At 42.1% G+C, this 16,529-nt stretch overlaps 1 protein-coding gene across 7 annotated transcripts in view; it reads right to left on the bottom strand.

Annotated features, from left to right (window-relative positions):
• Positions 1 to 15,250: 15,250 nt before the first annotated feature.
• Positions 15,251 to 16,529, bottom strand: part of MYO18A (myosin XVIIIA) — a 572,782-nt gene continuing 571,503 nt past the window's right edge. For 6 of the 7 annotated variants that reach the window (XM_082245143.1, XM_082245145.1, XM_082245146.1 and 3 more), the window contains one exon: positions 15,813 to 15,941. Coding sequence is in view for 1 of the 7 variants with exons in the window: in XM_082245147.1 (XP_082101273.1) it covers positions 15,803 to 15,941 (139 nt within the window). In the remaining 6 variants the exon portion in view is untranslated. Of the gene's footprint in view, positions 15,942 to 16,529 lie in introns of all 7 variants that reach the window. The other variant, XM_082245147.1, reaches the window with a different exon arrangement.

Below are 16,529 nucleotides of genomic sequence, written 5' to 3'. Positions count from 1 at the left end.
CGGGCACAGTCCCGCTCTACAGGCCTCAAAATGGCGGCGGCCTGCACAGGCAGGGTCCTGAGATAATTCAAATACCCACTGCTAATTTAGGGGCTAATATACCGCCCACCCCACACAGTGAGGAGAGTTCTCATTCAGGGACCAATACTCCATCCACTAGGAGCCCTGCAAGGTCCCGCCAGAGATTCAACCCCACAGTGGGTGACACCTGGGACCCTGACATGGAGGTTGGCAGTGTTTTACCTCAGCAACAGCAAGCGACCACCATCATTGACCCTATTTCTGGATTCCCTACAACGGGCCAGCTGGTCTCAGACACTGTGTTGAAAGACATGTTAATGTCCCTCAGGGACTCAATTCATAATGACCTAACAGCTTCAGTCGCAAGATGTCGCAAGGAGGTATATGAATTAGGTGACAGAGTTGATCAAATGGAACAGGCCATGGGTGAATATTCCACTTCATACAATACACTAGTTGATGCCCATAGTGCCAAAATGGAAGACATACTATGGATTAAAGATAAATTAGCAGACCTTGAGGATCGTTCCCACAGGAACAATTTAGAACTCAGGGGAGTCCCAGAAACAGTTCTACAGTCCCAACTTCCTCAGTATGTCCAGGAAATGTTCCAAGTGATTGGCCCTTCACTTTCTGCACAAGACCTTATTGTGGTTAGAGTACACAGAATTCCCAAACCTTCTTTCTTGGCTGATGATATTCCTAGAGACATCCGCTTGCGGGTACACTATTACAAAACAAAAGAAGCTATTATGGAGCAATTTCGCAAAATAGACCAGAGACCCCCAGCCTATACATCTGTCCAGATTTTGCCAGATTTATCCCGCCACACTCTTCAACGTAGGAGACAACTGGCCAGTATTACCAAGGCTTTGAGAAATCACCAAATTCCTCACAAATGGAAATACCCCGCAACATTGCTTATTTCACATAACGGTACCACTGTCCCTGTTTCCACAATGGATGCAGATCTTGCCTTCCTAAGGCAATGGGACATAATATCTGAATTGTCTCCCCCTCCAAACTTCATTCCTATTCAACCTAGAGGTACATCTCAATGACTGGCAAGTTGTAACCCAAAGACGTCCTCCACATAGGATGAGACATGAAGCGGGTCCCTCTCCCACCCCTTGACATTCCACATAATCCCAGCAGTTCTTAGTGGATCTTCCACCATACCCCATGTTTCTAAGGATATCAGTTAGTATTTCCCCGGTTCTGTTCCTAGTTCCTATTTTTGCTTTTTTCTGTTTGCTCTTTTTGTTCATTGTTTTAACACAGGATACCTTCCACAGTCTTCATGGGATTCCTTACAGTCCACGCTCAACCCAAGTGACCCAGGACTTGACGCTCTTCTACACAATCACCGGACAGCAACAATGAGGATTTTCCCTCCGATAGCCTTGGATCCAAGTAAGGCCACATTTTCTCCTGCACAAACCTTTAATCCATATTTTCTGTGATGATTACATGCTTATCACTCAACGCTAACGCTAAGGGGTTGAACCATCCCACCAAACGCCGCTCCATGTGGCAGGAAGCCATCACACAAAGTGGACATCTTATGTTTTTCAAGAAACACACTTTGAAGCCTCTAAAAGTCCTGCAAGCTCCAATCATAACTTCCCCTATGTCTTCCTCTCCTGTGAAAGCAATAAAACAAAAGGAGTCCTAATTGCGGTGCGGGATACAGTTAGTTTCCACCTTCATAGCTCCACCATTGATGAAAACGGAAGATTCATCATACACGCAGTCCCCGACTTACAAACATCCGAGTTGCGAACGACTCCTACTTACGAACGGGGGCCGCGTGACGTCACTGCCGGCTTCTTCCTCTCGCTCCTGTGCCAGAGACACAATACACGCTGCAGTACTACATGTACTGTATGCCCCACATACAGGACTGCCCAGAAGCATCTCACTCACATCCCACTACTGCCTGGAACCTGTGGAACTGGTGAGATTACAGTAATACTCTGTGCCCACTACCTGTACCACTGTATTGGGAGCATACTCTGTAATTGTACTTCTATGATACTGTAGCAGGACTGTGTTACAGTACAGTATTTTCCCTGTGACCCAGCATGAGCTCACGTGCACCTCCCATTCAATTGTGTGTGCTTTTTTTATTGTTATACTGAAGTTGGTCAGTACTGTATGAGGTTTGTACTGCTGTCTGTATTCTCATGATTTTTTTTGGCTGGAGTTACACTTAAAAATGTACATGTTTCGACTTACAAACAAATTCAACTTAAGAACAAACCTACAGTCCCTATTGTGTTCGTAACTCGGGGACCGCCTGTACTGACATGTGATGTCAACTCCAAGCCTTATACGATTGTACTGTATCCCTCTATACTCCTAATGTTCACCAGATTTGTTTCCTCAATAAGCTTTTCAAAAAAATACGTCTCAAACACGGTGGAATTATTGTTTGCGGAGACTTCAATGCTGTACCTGACTCACTTCTGGATGCATCCAAAGGCCCTTCTAGAGGTCGCCAGGAACTTGGTAGTCTGCTCCACAGAGAGGACTTATTTGATGTCTGGAGATGCAATCATTCCAATGAGAGAGACTGCACCTTCTTTTCTCCCAGACACAATTCGTACTCCAGAATAGACCTGTTCCTAACAGACAAATGGTTGCTCCAGAAGATTGTAAGATCACATATTTTCGATATTACATGGTCTGACCATGCACCCATTTTGATTTCCGTGTCTAACGGTCCAGAGGGCGGTAATCCCAACCCAGTCTGGAGATGTAATACTAAACTACTACAAAGCCCTGAATGTATTAAGAAACTATCTGCTAAGCTTACAGAGTACCTCCGTTTTAATGCCCCTTCTACTTCTAATGCTTTTACCTTATGGAACGCCCATAAGGCATATATTAGAGGGATGTTACTACAACAGGGCGCCAGAATACGGAGATGCTATAACTCTCGCCTTGACTCGATTTTAGATGAGATCCATACTCTAGAAAAACAGAACTGAAATCATCAGTGGCGCATTCACAAACTCTTTTTCGACTGAGGGAGGAACTCCGTCTCCATCTTGCGCAAAAGTATGACATGCACCTTAGACGATTGAAACTTACCACATATGCCAATGCCAATAGAGCTGGTAAATATTTGGCTAACGCCGTTAGAACCAAAGATAGGATCGCGTATCTTATACATCCCTTATCTAAACAAAAAATTCATAATCCCCAAGATATAGCGGACCACTTTGCTGAATATTACGGAAACCCTATATAATTTAAGAGACGATAATACTATGTCTCACCCTACTGAATCTCAAATTTCCGACTTTTTGGATACTCGTAACCTTCCTTCCTTGACCCCGCACCAATTGCAACTACTTAGTGACCCTATTTCAGAGCAAGACATTTGTAGAGTTATAGCATCTCTCCCACAAAACAAATCCCCTGGTCCTGATGGACTACCCAATGAGTACTATAAACCTTTTTCTACGATCCTTGCTCCTTATATGTCTTCGGTGTTCGCCCGAGCGGCTGCCTCTTCCGCCTTTCCCAAGGAAATGCTGCAAGCCTACGTAATCACCATTCCCAAAACAGGGAAAGAACCAACTACGCCAGCTAATTTACGACCCATTTACCTCTTAAATTCAGACATCAAAGTCTATGCAAAAATTCTTGCCCTTAGATTATCTGACATTATTCCACTATTGATTAAGAATGACCAACAACGGTTTGTAAAGGGGAGGCAGCCCTCGGACGCAACCCAAAGAATTCTGAATGTGATTCATTGTGCAGAGACCACCCGAACACCTTCTCTGTTGTTATCCCTTGACGCAGAGAAGGCGTTCGATAGGGTGGAATGACATTATATGGACATGGTGTTATCCCGATTCGGGTTTTGTGGGGAAATCAAGTCTGCTATAATGGCCCTGTATTCTTGCCCGTCAGCCAGAGTGCATACATCTGGTCTCCTCTCGAAATCCTTCCTAATTACCAATGGTACCCGCCAGGGATGTCCGCTTTCGCCTACTATTTTCGATCTCATGATTGAGCCACTGGCCGAGTCCATTTGCCAACATCCCTCAATTTCTGGATTCCAAATCGGGGAGGAGAACCACGTGGTCAGCCTTTTTGCTGATGACGTGATCCTCCTCCTGACCGAACCAGAAAACTCCCTACCTGCAGTGAATAATTTACTTGACGTTTTCAGTTCCATATCCTATTATAAAATTAATTATTCAAAATCTTTTATTCTAGACTTAGGAATGGCCCATAAAGTGAAATTTAAGCTCCAGTCTTCTTACCCATTCATATGGGCGAAGGACGGGATCCCCTATTTGGGGATCACATTAACCCCTAAATTACACCTAAATGTCTATCCTTCCACAGATTCTGTACTTCTTTAGGGTCCTTCCCAACAACTAGGTTACTGGTTTAAGCGATCCGATAGACCTCGATGGGCAGATATTGAGACGTCGCTATGCAATGTTCCGGATCTGGCATCAGTTCTATATATGGATCACTTAGCTCCCGGAAATACTTCCTCCCTCTCTCCACCCATGGTAGCTTCTGTATTAACATGGCGCCACATTATGAACAGTGCCGATAGGGATCCCCCTATCGATGTTCCACCAATACCAATACAAAATTTGGAATCTAGAATTCCCTTTCTATACACTAAACCCCTAATCAGCTATGGAATTAAATATGTTCAAGATTTTTACACAGATGGTCACCCCCGTAAGTGGTCAGACATACAGGGTCGTTTTTCCCTCCCTCCCAAACTATATTTTATTTGCTTTTGCATTTCACAATTTCTGTCTAAATACCCCTTATCGGTTTTATATGTTTACCCCTCTGTTTGGGCTTTCCTCATGGCTCCAACACACAGGAAAGGTGGAATTTCTCTCATTTACAATGCTCTCCAATATAAAACAGAATTCCAGCTTTCAGTGGCTATTCAGAAGTGGAAAAAAGACCTAGACACGTCACATTCATTGTCAGACTGACAGAGGGCGATTCAATCTAACGATCGCTTTTCTAAATGTGTGGGACATTGGGAAACGATGCTTAAATTGCTTCACAGATGGCATTACACGCCGTGCAAACTCTCCAAATTCTCGCCCCATCATTCTGACCAATGTTGGAGACAGTGCGGACAGGTGGGGAATCTAACCCATATTATGTGGGAATGTCCATGTCTATCGGGATGTGTGGAACAATAGGCAGCGCTAAAAAAAACACTAATAACAACATAAATCATTAGGGAGAAAATCAGAGTCCATGCACAAAGCCCGTGATGAGAAGTGAACACACTTTCTGGCAGGATCAACAGGTGCTCTAAGTGTTAGAATTCACCACCGAGTGAAATGGCCTCTCACCTTAGGCTTATTGGATATAAGCATATGACTCAAAAACTCTTATAGCGATCTCCCCTTGGTGGATGGGATGTACTCCTTCTTGTACTTCACCTCCAAGAGACCTCACACTGAACAGAAGCAACACCACAAAGTTCCCAAAGCGGACTATGTTCTGCTCACAGATAGGCTTCAACCAGCAACTCCCCTTGAAACCATGGAATAGGGAAAAACACCGGGCAAGCCCATAGCGTGATACTGATAAACTTTATTCAAAATGAAATTAAAAGACAGCCTCTTACTTGTATAAAAAGGTGAAATCGCATCAAACAATCATGCCGACCGGTCCCGTAGGTACCTCACCGGATCTCCAGACAGCAGTGGGCAACGCCTGTAAGCTCCTCCTTCCCCCCGGACGCGTGTCGTCCCCCAATGGGCGGGGACTTCTTCAGCGGTATGTTCACATACCGCTGAAGAAGTCCCCGCCCATTGGGGGACGACACGCGTAGCGTGATACTGATAAACTTTATTCAAAATGAAATTAAATTCAAAATGAAATTAAAAGACAGCCTCTTACTTGTATAAAACGGTGAAATCGCATCAAACAATCATGCCGACGGGTCCCGTAGGTACCTCACCGGATCTCCAGACAGCAGTGGGCAACGCCTGTAAGCTCCTCCTTCCCCCCGGACGCGTGTCGTCCCCCAATGGGCGGGGACTTCTTCAGCGGTATGTTCACATACCGCTGAAGAAGTCCCCGCCCATTGGGGGACGACACGCGTCCGGGGGGAAGGAGGAGCTTACAGGCGTTGCCCACTGCTGTCTGGAGATCCGGTGAGGTACCTACGGGACCGGTCGGCATGATTGTTTGATGCGATTTCACCTTTTTATACAAGTAAGAGGCTGTCTTTTAATTTCATTTTGAATAAAGTTTATCAGTATCACGCTATGGGCTTGCCCGGTGTTTTTCCCTATTCCATGGTTTCAAGGGGAGTTGCTGGTTGAAGCCTATCTGTGAGCAGAACATAGTCCGCTTTGGGAACTTTGTGGTGTTGCTTCTGTTCAGTGTGAGGTCTCTTGGAGGTGAAGTACAAGAAGGAGTACATCCCATCCACCAAGGGGAGATCGCTATAAGAGTTTTTGAGTCATATGCTTATATCCAATAAGCCTAAGGTGAGAGGCCATTTCACTCGGTGGTGGATTCTAACACTTAGAGCACCTGTTGATCCTGCCAGAAAGTGTGTTCACTTCTCATCACGGGCTTTGTGCATGGACTCTGATTTTCTCCCTAATGATTTATGTTGTTATTAGTGTTTTTTTTAGCGCTGCCTATTGTTCCACACATTATTTACACAGGAATTGTATTTTGACCTGAGGAGTGCAGCTGCTTTTCGATTTGATATTGTCCTTCTGCGCCGATATTATTTTCTCTCATATTTATGTCTATCGGGATACTGGAAGCCTAGCTTTCAAATGATTTCCTCCTTAACAGGGATTATACAAAAACCCTTAATGGGTCTGGCCCTACTCAATCTTGGGATCAATAAATTTCCTTTATCTATGAGACAAGTGGTGTGCCACATATTACTAGCGGCACGCCACAACATACTAGTCAATTGGGGCACTCAAAACCAACTCCACATATCTGACGTTAGATTAGCGGTTAATCGCAATCACCTGTTTGAACCCCTACTAGCAATTAATCAGGGCTCTTGTGCAGCCTTCAATATCAAATGGAAGATGTGGACGGACTTTAAAGGGTAACACAACTGACTGATCACTACACTATCCACTAGAGGCGGACATCTCGTTACAATGGGCCTGGCCGGGATATCGGCGTTCCCTCCCCCCCTGTACAGTTAGTTCCCATTGGGGGTGCGTGGGTGGAGGGGACGTCGGGGGATAGACTGGTGCACCGCCCTCCCCTTCTACGAGATATCATCTTCTTTCTTGTCTATGAGGCTCCTTTACCACGTTCCTCGTTTTAACGCTTTATTTTCTGACTGTATGGAGATACTGTAATGAATTTGATAATTATATCCTGTGTATTTCTGTTTTATTAGTGCATGTTGCACCACATCGAAATTGTCATGTTCTTTGGTTTCTTGTTAGTTTCAGTAAAAACGTAATAAAAATTTATTGATAAAAAAAAAAAAAAAAAGTCTCACATGTGCGGTATTGCCATTCTCAGAAGTAGCAGAATGTATTTTGGGGTGTAATTCTAGCTATGTACATGCTATGTGTTAGAAATATCTTATAAATGGACAACTCTGTGTGAAAAAATGCCTCATCCATGCCCATCTGTGCCTCATTCGTACCACATCAGTGCTCATCCATGCCTCATCTGTACCCATCCATGCCACATCAGTGCTCATCCGTGCCACAAAAGTGTTATAGGTAGTCAGGAAATTTTGGTTTGTAATTTTTACTCCCTAGAACACCTGGAGGTGCTACTTGCATGTTGGGCCCCTGTATGCAGCCAGACTGTGTTAAAGTCTCACACATGTGGTATCACCATACTCAGGAGGAGTAGCAGAATGCATTTTGGGGTGAAATTTGTGGCATGCACATGCTGTGTCTTAGAAATATCTTATAAATTGACAACTTTGTGTAAAAAAAAAAATGCACTTTCATTTTCCAAAAACTTGTGAAAAAAACATGTTCAAAAGACTCATAATGCCTCATAAAACGTATGTTGCATGTTTGCTTTTCAAAATGGGGTCATTTTGTGGGTGTTTTCATTGTCCTGGTGCTCCAGGGCCTTCAAAAGTGTGGCTGTCAGGAAATTATATGGTTACATAGTGAGGTTGAAAAAAGACACCAGTCCAACCTATGATGTGTGTGTTTGCTGTTAACCGTTCATTGTATACCCCTGTATGTTGTGGTCTTTAAGGTGCCCATCTTATAGTTTTTTTAAACGAATCAATGCTCTCTGCTGATACCACTGCTTGTAGAAGAGAATTCCACATCCTTACTGCTCTGACAGTAAAGAACCCTTTACGGAGTTTAAGGTTAACCCACTTTTCTCCTAGTTTTAGCAAATGGCCCTGTATCTTATTGAATTCCCTTTCTCTGAAAAGGTTGTTCCCTATGCTAGGGTCACCAGTTGGGTATTTGTACATTTATATTATTTCCCCTCTCAAGCGCCTCTTCTCCAGAGAGAAGAAGTTTAATGCTTGTAGTCTTTCCTCATAGCTGATGTCCTTCATTCCCCTAATTATCTTTGTTGCCCGTCTCTGGACTCTTAGTTCCAGCACATCCTTTCTGAGGACCGGTGCCCAAAACTGGACGGCATATTCAAGATATGGCCAGATCAGAGTCTTGTAGAGTGGGAGAATAATCGTTTTATCTCTGGAGTAAATCCCCTTTTTTATACATGCCAGTATTCTGTTGGCTTTGCTTGCAGCAGCTTGGCATTGCATGCCATTGCCAAGCCTGTTGTCTACTAGGACCCCTAGGTCCTTCTCTATCTTAGTTTCACCTAGAGGTTCACCCCCTAGCGAGTAACTTGCATTCGTATTTCTGACACCCAAGTGCATTACTTTACATTTTTCAACATTAAACCTCTTTTACCATGCAGTTGCCCACCCCACCCCATTATTTTGTTCAGGTCTACCACATCATGTATAGAAGATATTGGCCTGCTTAACTTAGTATCATCTGCAAATGCCGAGACTGTGCTGGTTATCCATCCTTTAGGTCGTTTATGAATATATTAAACAGGATTGGTCCCAGGACAGATCCTTAGGGGACCCCAATTTACACACCTGACCAATCCGAGTACTCCTAATTTATCACCACCCTCTACGTTCCTTGGTTTGTACAGTAAGCTTTTGTGGGGAACTGTATCAAATGCCTGTGCAAAGTCCAGATACACCACATCCACAGGCCTTCCTTTATCTAGACCGCAGCTTACTTCTTCATAGAAGGTTAACAGATTGGTCTGGCAAAAATGATTCTTTGTGAATCCATGCCGATTACTACTAATAATACAGTTTTTCGCTGCTAAAGTCTTGTATATAGTCCCTTATCATCCCCTCCAATATCTATATATATTCCCAGGATATATTCTTCTGTTAACCATGAGGGTGCTTCCTGTGATGGATTATTAATTTTAACATTACAAGTTGGGTTAGTGTAGCCCCCCAACTATTTTGTGAAGACTGAGAAGAAGAATTTATTTAGCACCTTTGCCTTCTTTCTGTCCTTTGTAACCAGATTCCCTTTGTCGTCTTTTATGGGGCCAATGTGTTCTGGCCTCACTTTCTTTCTATTTATATACTTAGAATTTCTTGGCTTTTATTTTACTCTCTTCCGCAATGTGCCTTTAGTGTTCTATTTTAGCCACCTTAATTTCGCCCTTACATTTATTATTGCACTCTTTGTAATGTTGCAATGCTGCCAATGACCCCTCAGCCTTGTATTTTTTTTAAGGCTTTTCTTTAGTTTTAATATGCATTTTTATGTTGGAGTTTAGACACCCAGGGTTTATTTTAACCTTAAATGGGTTCTATCCCATTTTATATGGTCTAGCAAAAGGCCCAGTTTAGGGAAGTTGGCTCTTTTGAAATTCGGCGTCCTTGTATTACCCGTGTTTCCTATTTCTATGGTTTATACTGAAACTAATTGATTTGTGGTCATTATTTCCTAAGTTGCCCCATATTTCTACATCCGAGATCAGGTTTGTATTGTTAGTAATCAGTAGGTCTAATAACGCATTGTTTCTTGTTGGTGCGTTCACCATTTGACCCATGAAATTGTCCTGCAAAACATTTAGGAACTGGCGAGCCTTAGACTAATGCGCAGGTTCCTTCTGCCCAGTCTATATCTGGATAATTAAAATCCCCCATTATATTGACACCATCCTTGCTGCCATTCCAAGCTGTGATAGGAGGTCCAACCCCCCCCTCCTCCCTCTTGGGGGCCTATAGCATACAAAAAATATTACTTTTCCCATAGTGCCTTCCCTTTGAAGTTCTACCCATAGGGATTCTACCTCCTCCTTAGGTTCCATTCGTGATATCATCCCTCATATTTACTTGCACATTGTTCTTGATATACAGGCATACCCCACCCCCTTTTTTACCTTTTCTATCTCTGCGATATAGGAAACAACACTGAATGGTCACCAGCCAATCATTAGAGCTGTCAAACCAAGTCCGATATATGTATAATTTATTCTCCTAGAATGCCTGGAAAGTGCTACTTGCATGTTGGGACTCTATATGTGGCCAGGCTGTGTAAAGGTCTGACCCATGTGGTATCGCCATACTCACGCAGAGTAGCAGAATGTGTTTTGGGGTGTAGTTGCAGGTATGCCTATACAGTGTGTGAGAAATAAGTTGGTAATATGCTTCATTTTGCAAAGAATTGTGGAGAAAAAATTAAATATTCAAAAGATTCACTATGCCTCTTAGTAAATACCTTGGAATGTCTACTTTCCAGAAAGGAGACACTTAGGGGGTATCTGTACGTTCCTGGCTTGTTGATGTCTCAAGAAATGACATTGGCAGCTTGTAGACTCTATAACCTTCACAAAGGCCAAATAATATATACTTATTTGGCTTATTTTTACTAAAGATATGTAGCAGTATAACTTTTTTCCAAAATTTATGAAGAAAAATTACTAATTTGCAAAATTTTATAACCAAAACGAAGAAAAATGCATATTTCTTTTCAAAATTTTCGGTCTTTTTTCATTGCGCAAAAAATAAGAAACCTAGTGGTGATTAAATACCACCAAAAGAAAGCTCTATTTGTGTGAAAAAAAAAAAAGGACAAACATTTCATATGGGTACAGTGTTGCATGACTGAGTAATTGTCATTCAAAATGTGAGAGCACTAAAGGCTGAACTGGCCTGGTTAGGAAGGGGGTATAAGTACCCAGTGGGCAAGTGGTTAAAAGAAGCCTATCCTGCTCCTATCTAATATACTATGTTTTTACCTTCTCTATCAGCTCATCCCCCACAGTTATTACTTTTTGCAGTATATGACCTTCCTCTTCGACTATAAGCTCTATGGAGCAGGGCCTTCTTGTATTGAACCGTATTGTAACTAATGTATGCCTTCATTTTGTAAAGGGTTGTGGGAACTGTTGGCGCTATATAAATCCTGTATAATAATAAACCTAAGCTTAAACCTGCTGCAACCTGCATTCTAAGCCTTATACCAACTAGCTTGTAAGGGAAAGATGCTTATACTTACCTAATCTAAGAGGCATTTCAGTCCGGTCAAGTGATCCTCCCCCAGCGGCCGGTTTCCGGGGTGAGGAGAGAGCAGCAACCACGGCTGCAGTTCCTGTGTGGTGACATCACCTATAGACTTCCTTTCTGTTGTCTGCGGTTTCTCCTCTCCCTTGAAGCCGTGGCTGAGAGCTGATCACCGGACTGGACAAGAACCCTTTACAGGCTAGTTCGTATAAAGCTTAGAATGGGGGCGGGAGAAGGTTTAAGCTTAGACAGGTGTAGACCGGACTTCTACTTTAAGCCTTAACTCCTAAAAATCTCTTTTCAACAGCCACCAGTTTTAACAAGTGGGTGTCCTAAAAAAAAAATAAAGGCACTGTTCACTTAAAAAAAAAAAGAATGAATAAAAAATGTATTACATGTTCAGTGCAAGTGTGGTGATATCGCCACCCTGCTGCTGGCACAATCTATTGAGTCCCAGTGGTGTCCTGGCAGATGGGACTTCTAGTATTCCCATTTACAGATCCCTGTATATGGCTGACAATTGTGAGAGCAGATCCTCACACTGCCATGCCGAGATCCAACTAGAAGCAAGAAGCACCCTTCAATTCAGGTAAGTGGGACCAGTTTGAGAGCGGGGCAGGTTGGGGAATGCAACAATGTTTCATGAGGTTGCGACATGAAACATAGTCCCAGAAGTGGACTATGCCTTTAGGCAATGTTTTCGTAATAATGTGCACAATAAAGTAAACAAAACATAACCAGTCTAAATGTTTTTTAAATTTTTAATTTAATTACACACAGTTGATAAAAAAAAGCAGCAGCTCGAGTATATCTAAAATATGGATAGCTGGGCCTTCATTAAAACACTGTCTTGTGGGATTGATCTTTTATCAGGGATATACACAGCAGGTGGTTTGCTTACAGGTATCTCCTCAGCTATGGACACCTTTGCTCAAGCTTTTAGTGGACACCAGGGTACAGATCTGGAAAATTTCCATTCTAGTGTGTACCTGTTACCTACACACAGAGGCAGCCGTTTGGAGGGCAGAAAGACTGGCGGCATTTTGCAGGACAGGCTGTTTACGCAAAATCCCAGGCTCAGCTGTTGTATAATAACAGGTACACTTCACATAATCACCAATTACATTTTTGACATGAAAAATCAATTGTTAAAAAAAATAAAACTTAGAAGGCCCTTTAGGTTTTAAAATTGAAAAGAAATTCACATTCCTAAACCCATCTTCAATTAAATATCAATTGATAACATGCAGAACTTCAAGCATCTTTGTACTTTTTATTGCACAGTTTACTGAAATCAGCATGGATCTGGAAATTAAATCACAAGTTTAAAAAGTGAAAAGGAATCAATACATACATCAGTGTAAAATCAGAAGATGGCTGCTCTATTTTTTCCCACAAACACTGTTTATTACAGGAAGTCTATATAAATAAAAAATAGTGCTGCGATGGAGGAAGGTTGGGAAGGAGCACTGTCTTCCAAGAATGGAGTTTTAAGTGTACTCTGCAAGTGTCATGTTTAAGGTGTGGCTCATTCTCAGAGGGCAGCTCTAGAAAGGTGGACTGTGGGTGAGCTGGAAGTGACGGGGACAACTTTTGGTGAGCTGCAAAGAAAAGGCTCCCTTTGAATCCCCCTAGACATCCTGCTAAATAGTGGCTAACTCTACCACAAGCCAACTTTGTAGCATCTCTGCACTGTTAAGGTACCATATACACAGTAATACAGAGGTGATGAAACCTAAAGGAACATAATCACAAAAAACACTGCATTTGGATACTGCGGTTAATTATTTTATTGATAGTTATCAAGTATATATTCAACAGATTTACCTGCAGACCAAGATGTCCTGCATGGTGACAACGAAGGGATTGGGACAAACTACAACATTGTCCGCATTTGCTGAAACTACAGAATCACCTCTGACCATGTTGTAGTTTGTCCCAAAACCCATCATTGTCACTTTTGCTCGCCAGCTTAATCGGCATGCAAATGTGAAGAAAACCACAAATAAAGGTATGTAAAATAAAGGAATTACAACACTGAAAATCATTACTTTTGTATACACAACCATATTAGAATACAATATTTTTGAAACAGAGGTCCTTCAAAAGGTACAAGAACCAAGAGCACACACACCACTCTTCCAGTAATAAACTTAAACCTCCATAAAAAAAAACCTCCAGTGCTTCCTCCGCTTCCCTCCTTCGCAGCGCACGATTTGCTTTGAAATTAAATTTGCACTTGGATCTGAGCTCCAGTAATTCTGCTGCTTTGTAAAATCTGCTGGCTTACTGCGGGTCAAGTTCAGAGAGGTGCATGCCACTTTGTGGCTTATCACTCTTTTTTACACTGATTGTTATACTAAGCGCAGGGAGTACAGCTATCACTACACTCCAGGCACTGACAGGAGAGACCCTACTTTCTTATACACAGCATCACTGCCTAGCTCTCCACTCTACTGTCCTTTCACAGAAGGCTTTGTATTTTGTGAACAGGGTCACATAATAAAAAGCACTCTATGATTGGGCAGGAGGAGAGGAGGAACAGGCACAGCAGCTGGATGTGAGCAGCTGTTAAAGCGGAGACAAGAAGGTGCAATGTCATAAGTACAGTGGAAGCTGTACTCCTGGAGCTTAGAAAAATATTTGTAAATTAAAGAGATAAGTCTAAAGGTGGCATACACCTCGTTGGACTTAACCCATCGTAATCCAGCAGATTTTACAGATGGGCTGAATTCCTGGAGTTCAGCTTTAAAAAGTGTACCAGTTGACAGCCCTGCAGCCTGTTAGATTTCCTTTTGTTTAGTAAGTGGACAGGCTGCATTCTCCTAAATACTGCAAAAGTGTACAACATGTTTGTTGCTTGTCAAAAACAGGTACACTTTTAAAAGTACTTGCCCGGTTTAGAAATATGGGAGCTGCCATGATCAATTAGTGTTTAAAGGTTAGTGCCCCACACTGTCATCTTATGCTTCCTTAACTACTTGTTGATTCACTGACCAGCAACAAGGTTTCCAGTGAGAGATCCACAAGGATCTGGATGACAATCCTTGGAGCATGCACCTTCAAAAAGACACTGATAATGGCAACTTTTTCTGTATATGCAAGATTTCTGGTGACTCAAATGTGATTATTTATGTCAGGCATATCAGTGTGCTGTGTTCTATTGAAAGATTTAGTTATTGCCATGAATTTATACAGATGAATGAGAACAATTACAGTTGTACAGTTGTGTTTAGGTTTTAGGTCAAGTCATTCCTACAGGAATCAAGACTTCCTAGTTAGCCATGCTAAGAACTTGCAATTTTTTTTTTTTGCATATCTTCGAAGGAGATTCCTAATGTACATACACATTGTTTACCAAAATAGTTTTACATTTTTGGTATCGCACATGGATATACCAATATAAGAGGTTTGATGCAGGTCCTCCTGCCAGGCTAGCAATTCTAGGAACACTGTGTACTTCATATTATTTTCTTTAGTCTTTGCTGTGAGAATACCCCCCTTTTTACCCACAATGCAATGTGCACGGCTTTTACTCAAGCTGCTCTTTTTCGTCACATTCCTGTGAACAGCATGTCTGAAGTATGACCCCCACCAGAGCCAGCCTGTGTGATCTTTTTTTCTTTTTGACACCTGCTGTCTTTTCTTTAGTTAATCAGGAAACCAAGTGTATATACATAATAAACATATGTAAATAAAAAGGTACAGGATCATCACTTTAAAGGGTCTGGAAAGCATTAAAAGATCAATAAAGAGGGCAAAAGAAAGGCACCATTTAGCGCGGCACTCCATGGAAGCAGCACCTGTAACGATCGCTTGGGACTACACGTCCTTCTAGTGTTTACAGATAGGACCTCTTAGACCCAAGGACAGTGGAAAATCCCAGTTACTGTGTTACAAGTCAATGTTCCAAAAAGGGGGGAAAATTTTTTCAGAAAAAAGATTAGAGTAATAATTTATATCTGTTTACTCTTCCACCAACTGTCAAGCATGAACACAAGCGTGAACAATCCGATGGAAGCCACCTTCAACTTTAAATGCAGAAATGAGCCCATGCAGTGAGAGTGGCAGGATCTGGGCCGAAGTGGAGTATCTAGCCAAGTCTGAGATGATCATCATTTGGAAGCCAGTAAACTGTTCCATGGACATGTACAGAAACTCCAAATCTCAATCCATGGACATTGCAGTGTGCTCACATTCTCTAGCGTAGCAATAACTTTCACACGCTCAGCATGGTTAGGATAATGCTTCAGAGGATTTGGTTTCTGTGTCACTGTCGCTCAGGTAGCTCCGAGGGGAATATTTTGATCGATACGTACTTTCAAAATTGTCCCGCTCATCGTCATAACTTAATGGTTTCCTATAGGATGGGGGGCTGTTGAGAGGGGGAAAAAAAAAGGACAATGTCAATTTCTAAAACATGAGTAATCTTTCAGCTATGTTATCTATGATTTTGGTTTAAATAATTTAAATACATTTTAGAATTTTGCTAGCATGCAGGATCAGTTTGAAACACACTGATTTGTATTCACCCTTGCACAAACCTGATTATGCAAAATAAATAAGGCTAAGCCCATGAAAATTGATATTTCAGTATTTGATAGTTGATGAAAGTCTTACATGCTGGTTGCATATATCAGACTGGCAAGTTGATATCTACCTATACACAACCTTGAACTCAGTTTCTACTTGGTTTAAGCTTTGAAATTAGGATACCCACAGTGCCAATTTCTACGTAGCCAACAAAGGACATTGCCTAGGGTGGCAGGGCTTCCAGGGGCACCACTCATCATGTTCCTGACAGTTAGTAAAACATTCCGGGGATAATAGGGCCATACCTGCTCAGTTTCTGCATTTAGGTGGACTAATATGCTATGTTCTTCCATTTACTGCTGGCAGAATAGGAGTATGATAAACAGCTAAACTCCTCAATAAAATTATATGGTAAAACGGCTGGATACTC

This window comes from Pelophylax lessonae (assembly GCF_965119305.1).
Source record: "Pelophylax lessonae genome assembly, chromosome: 2".
Lineage (NCBI taxonomy): Eukaryota > Metazoa > Chordata > Amphibia > Anura > Ranidae > Pelophylax > Pelophylax lessonae.
Note: the sequence above shows the minus strand (reverse complement) of the source record. Positions and strands in the feature narration are given on the sequence as shown.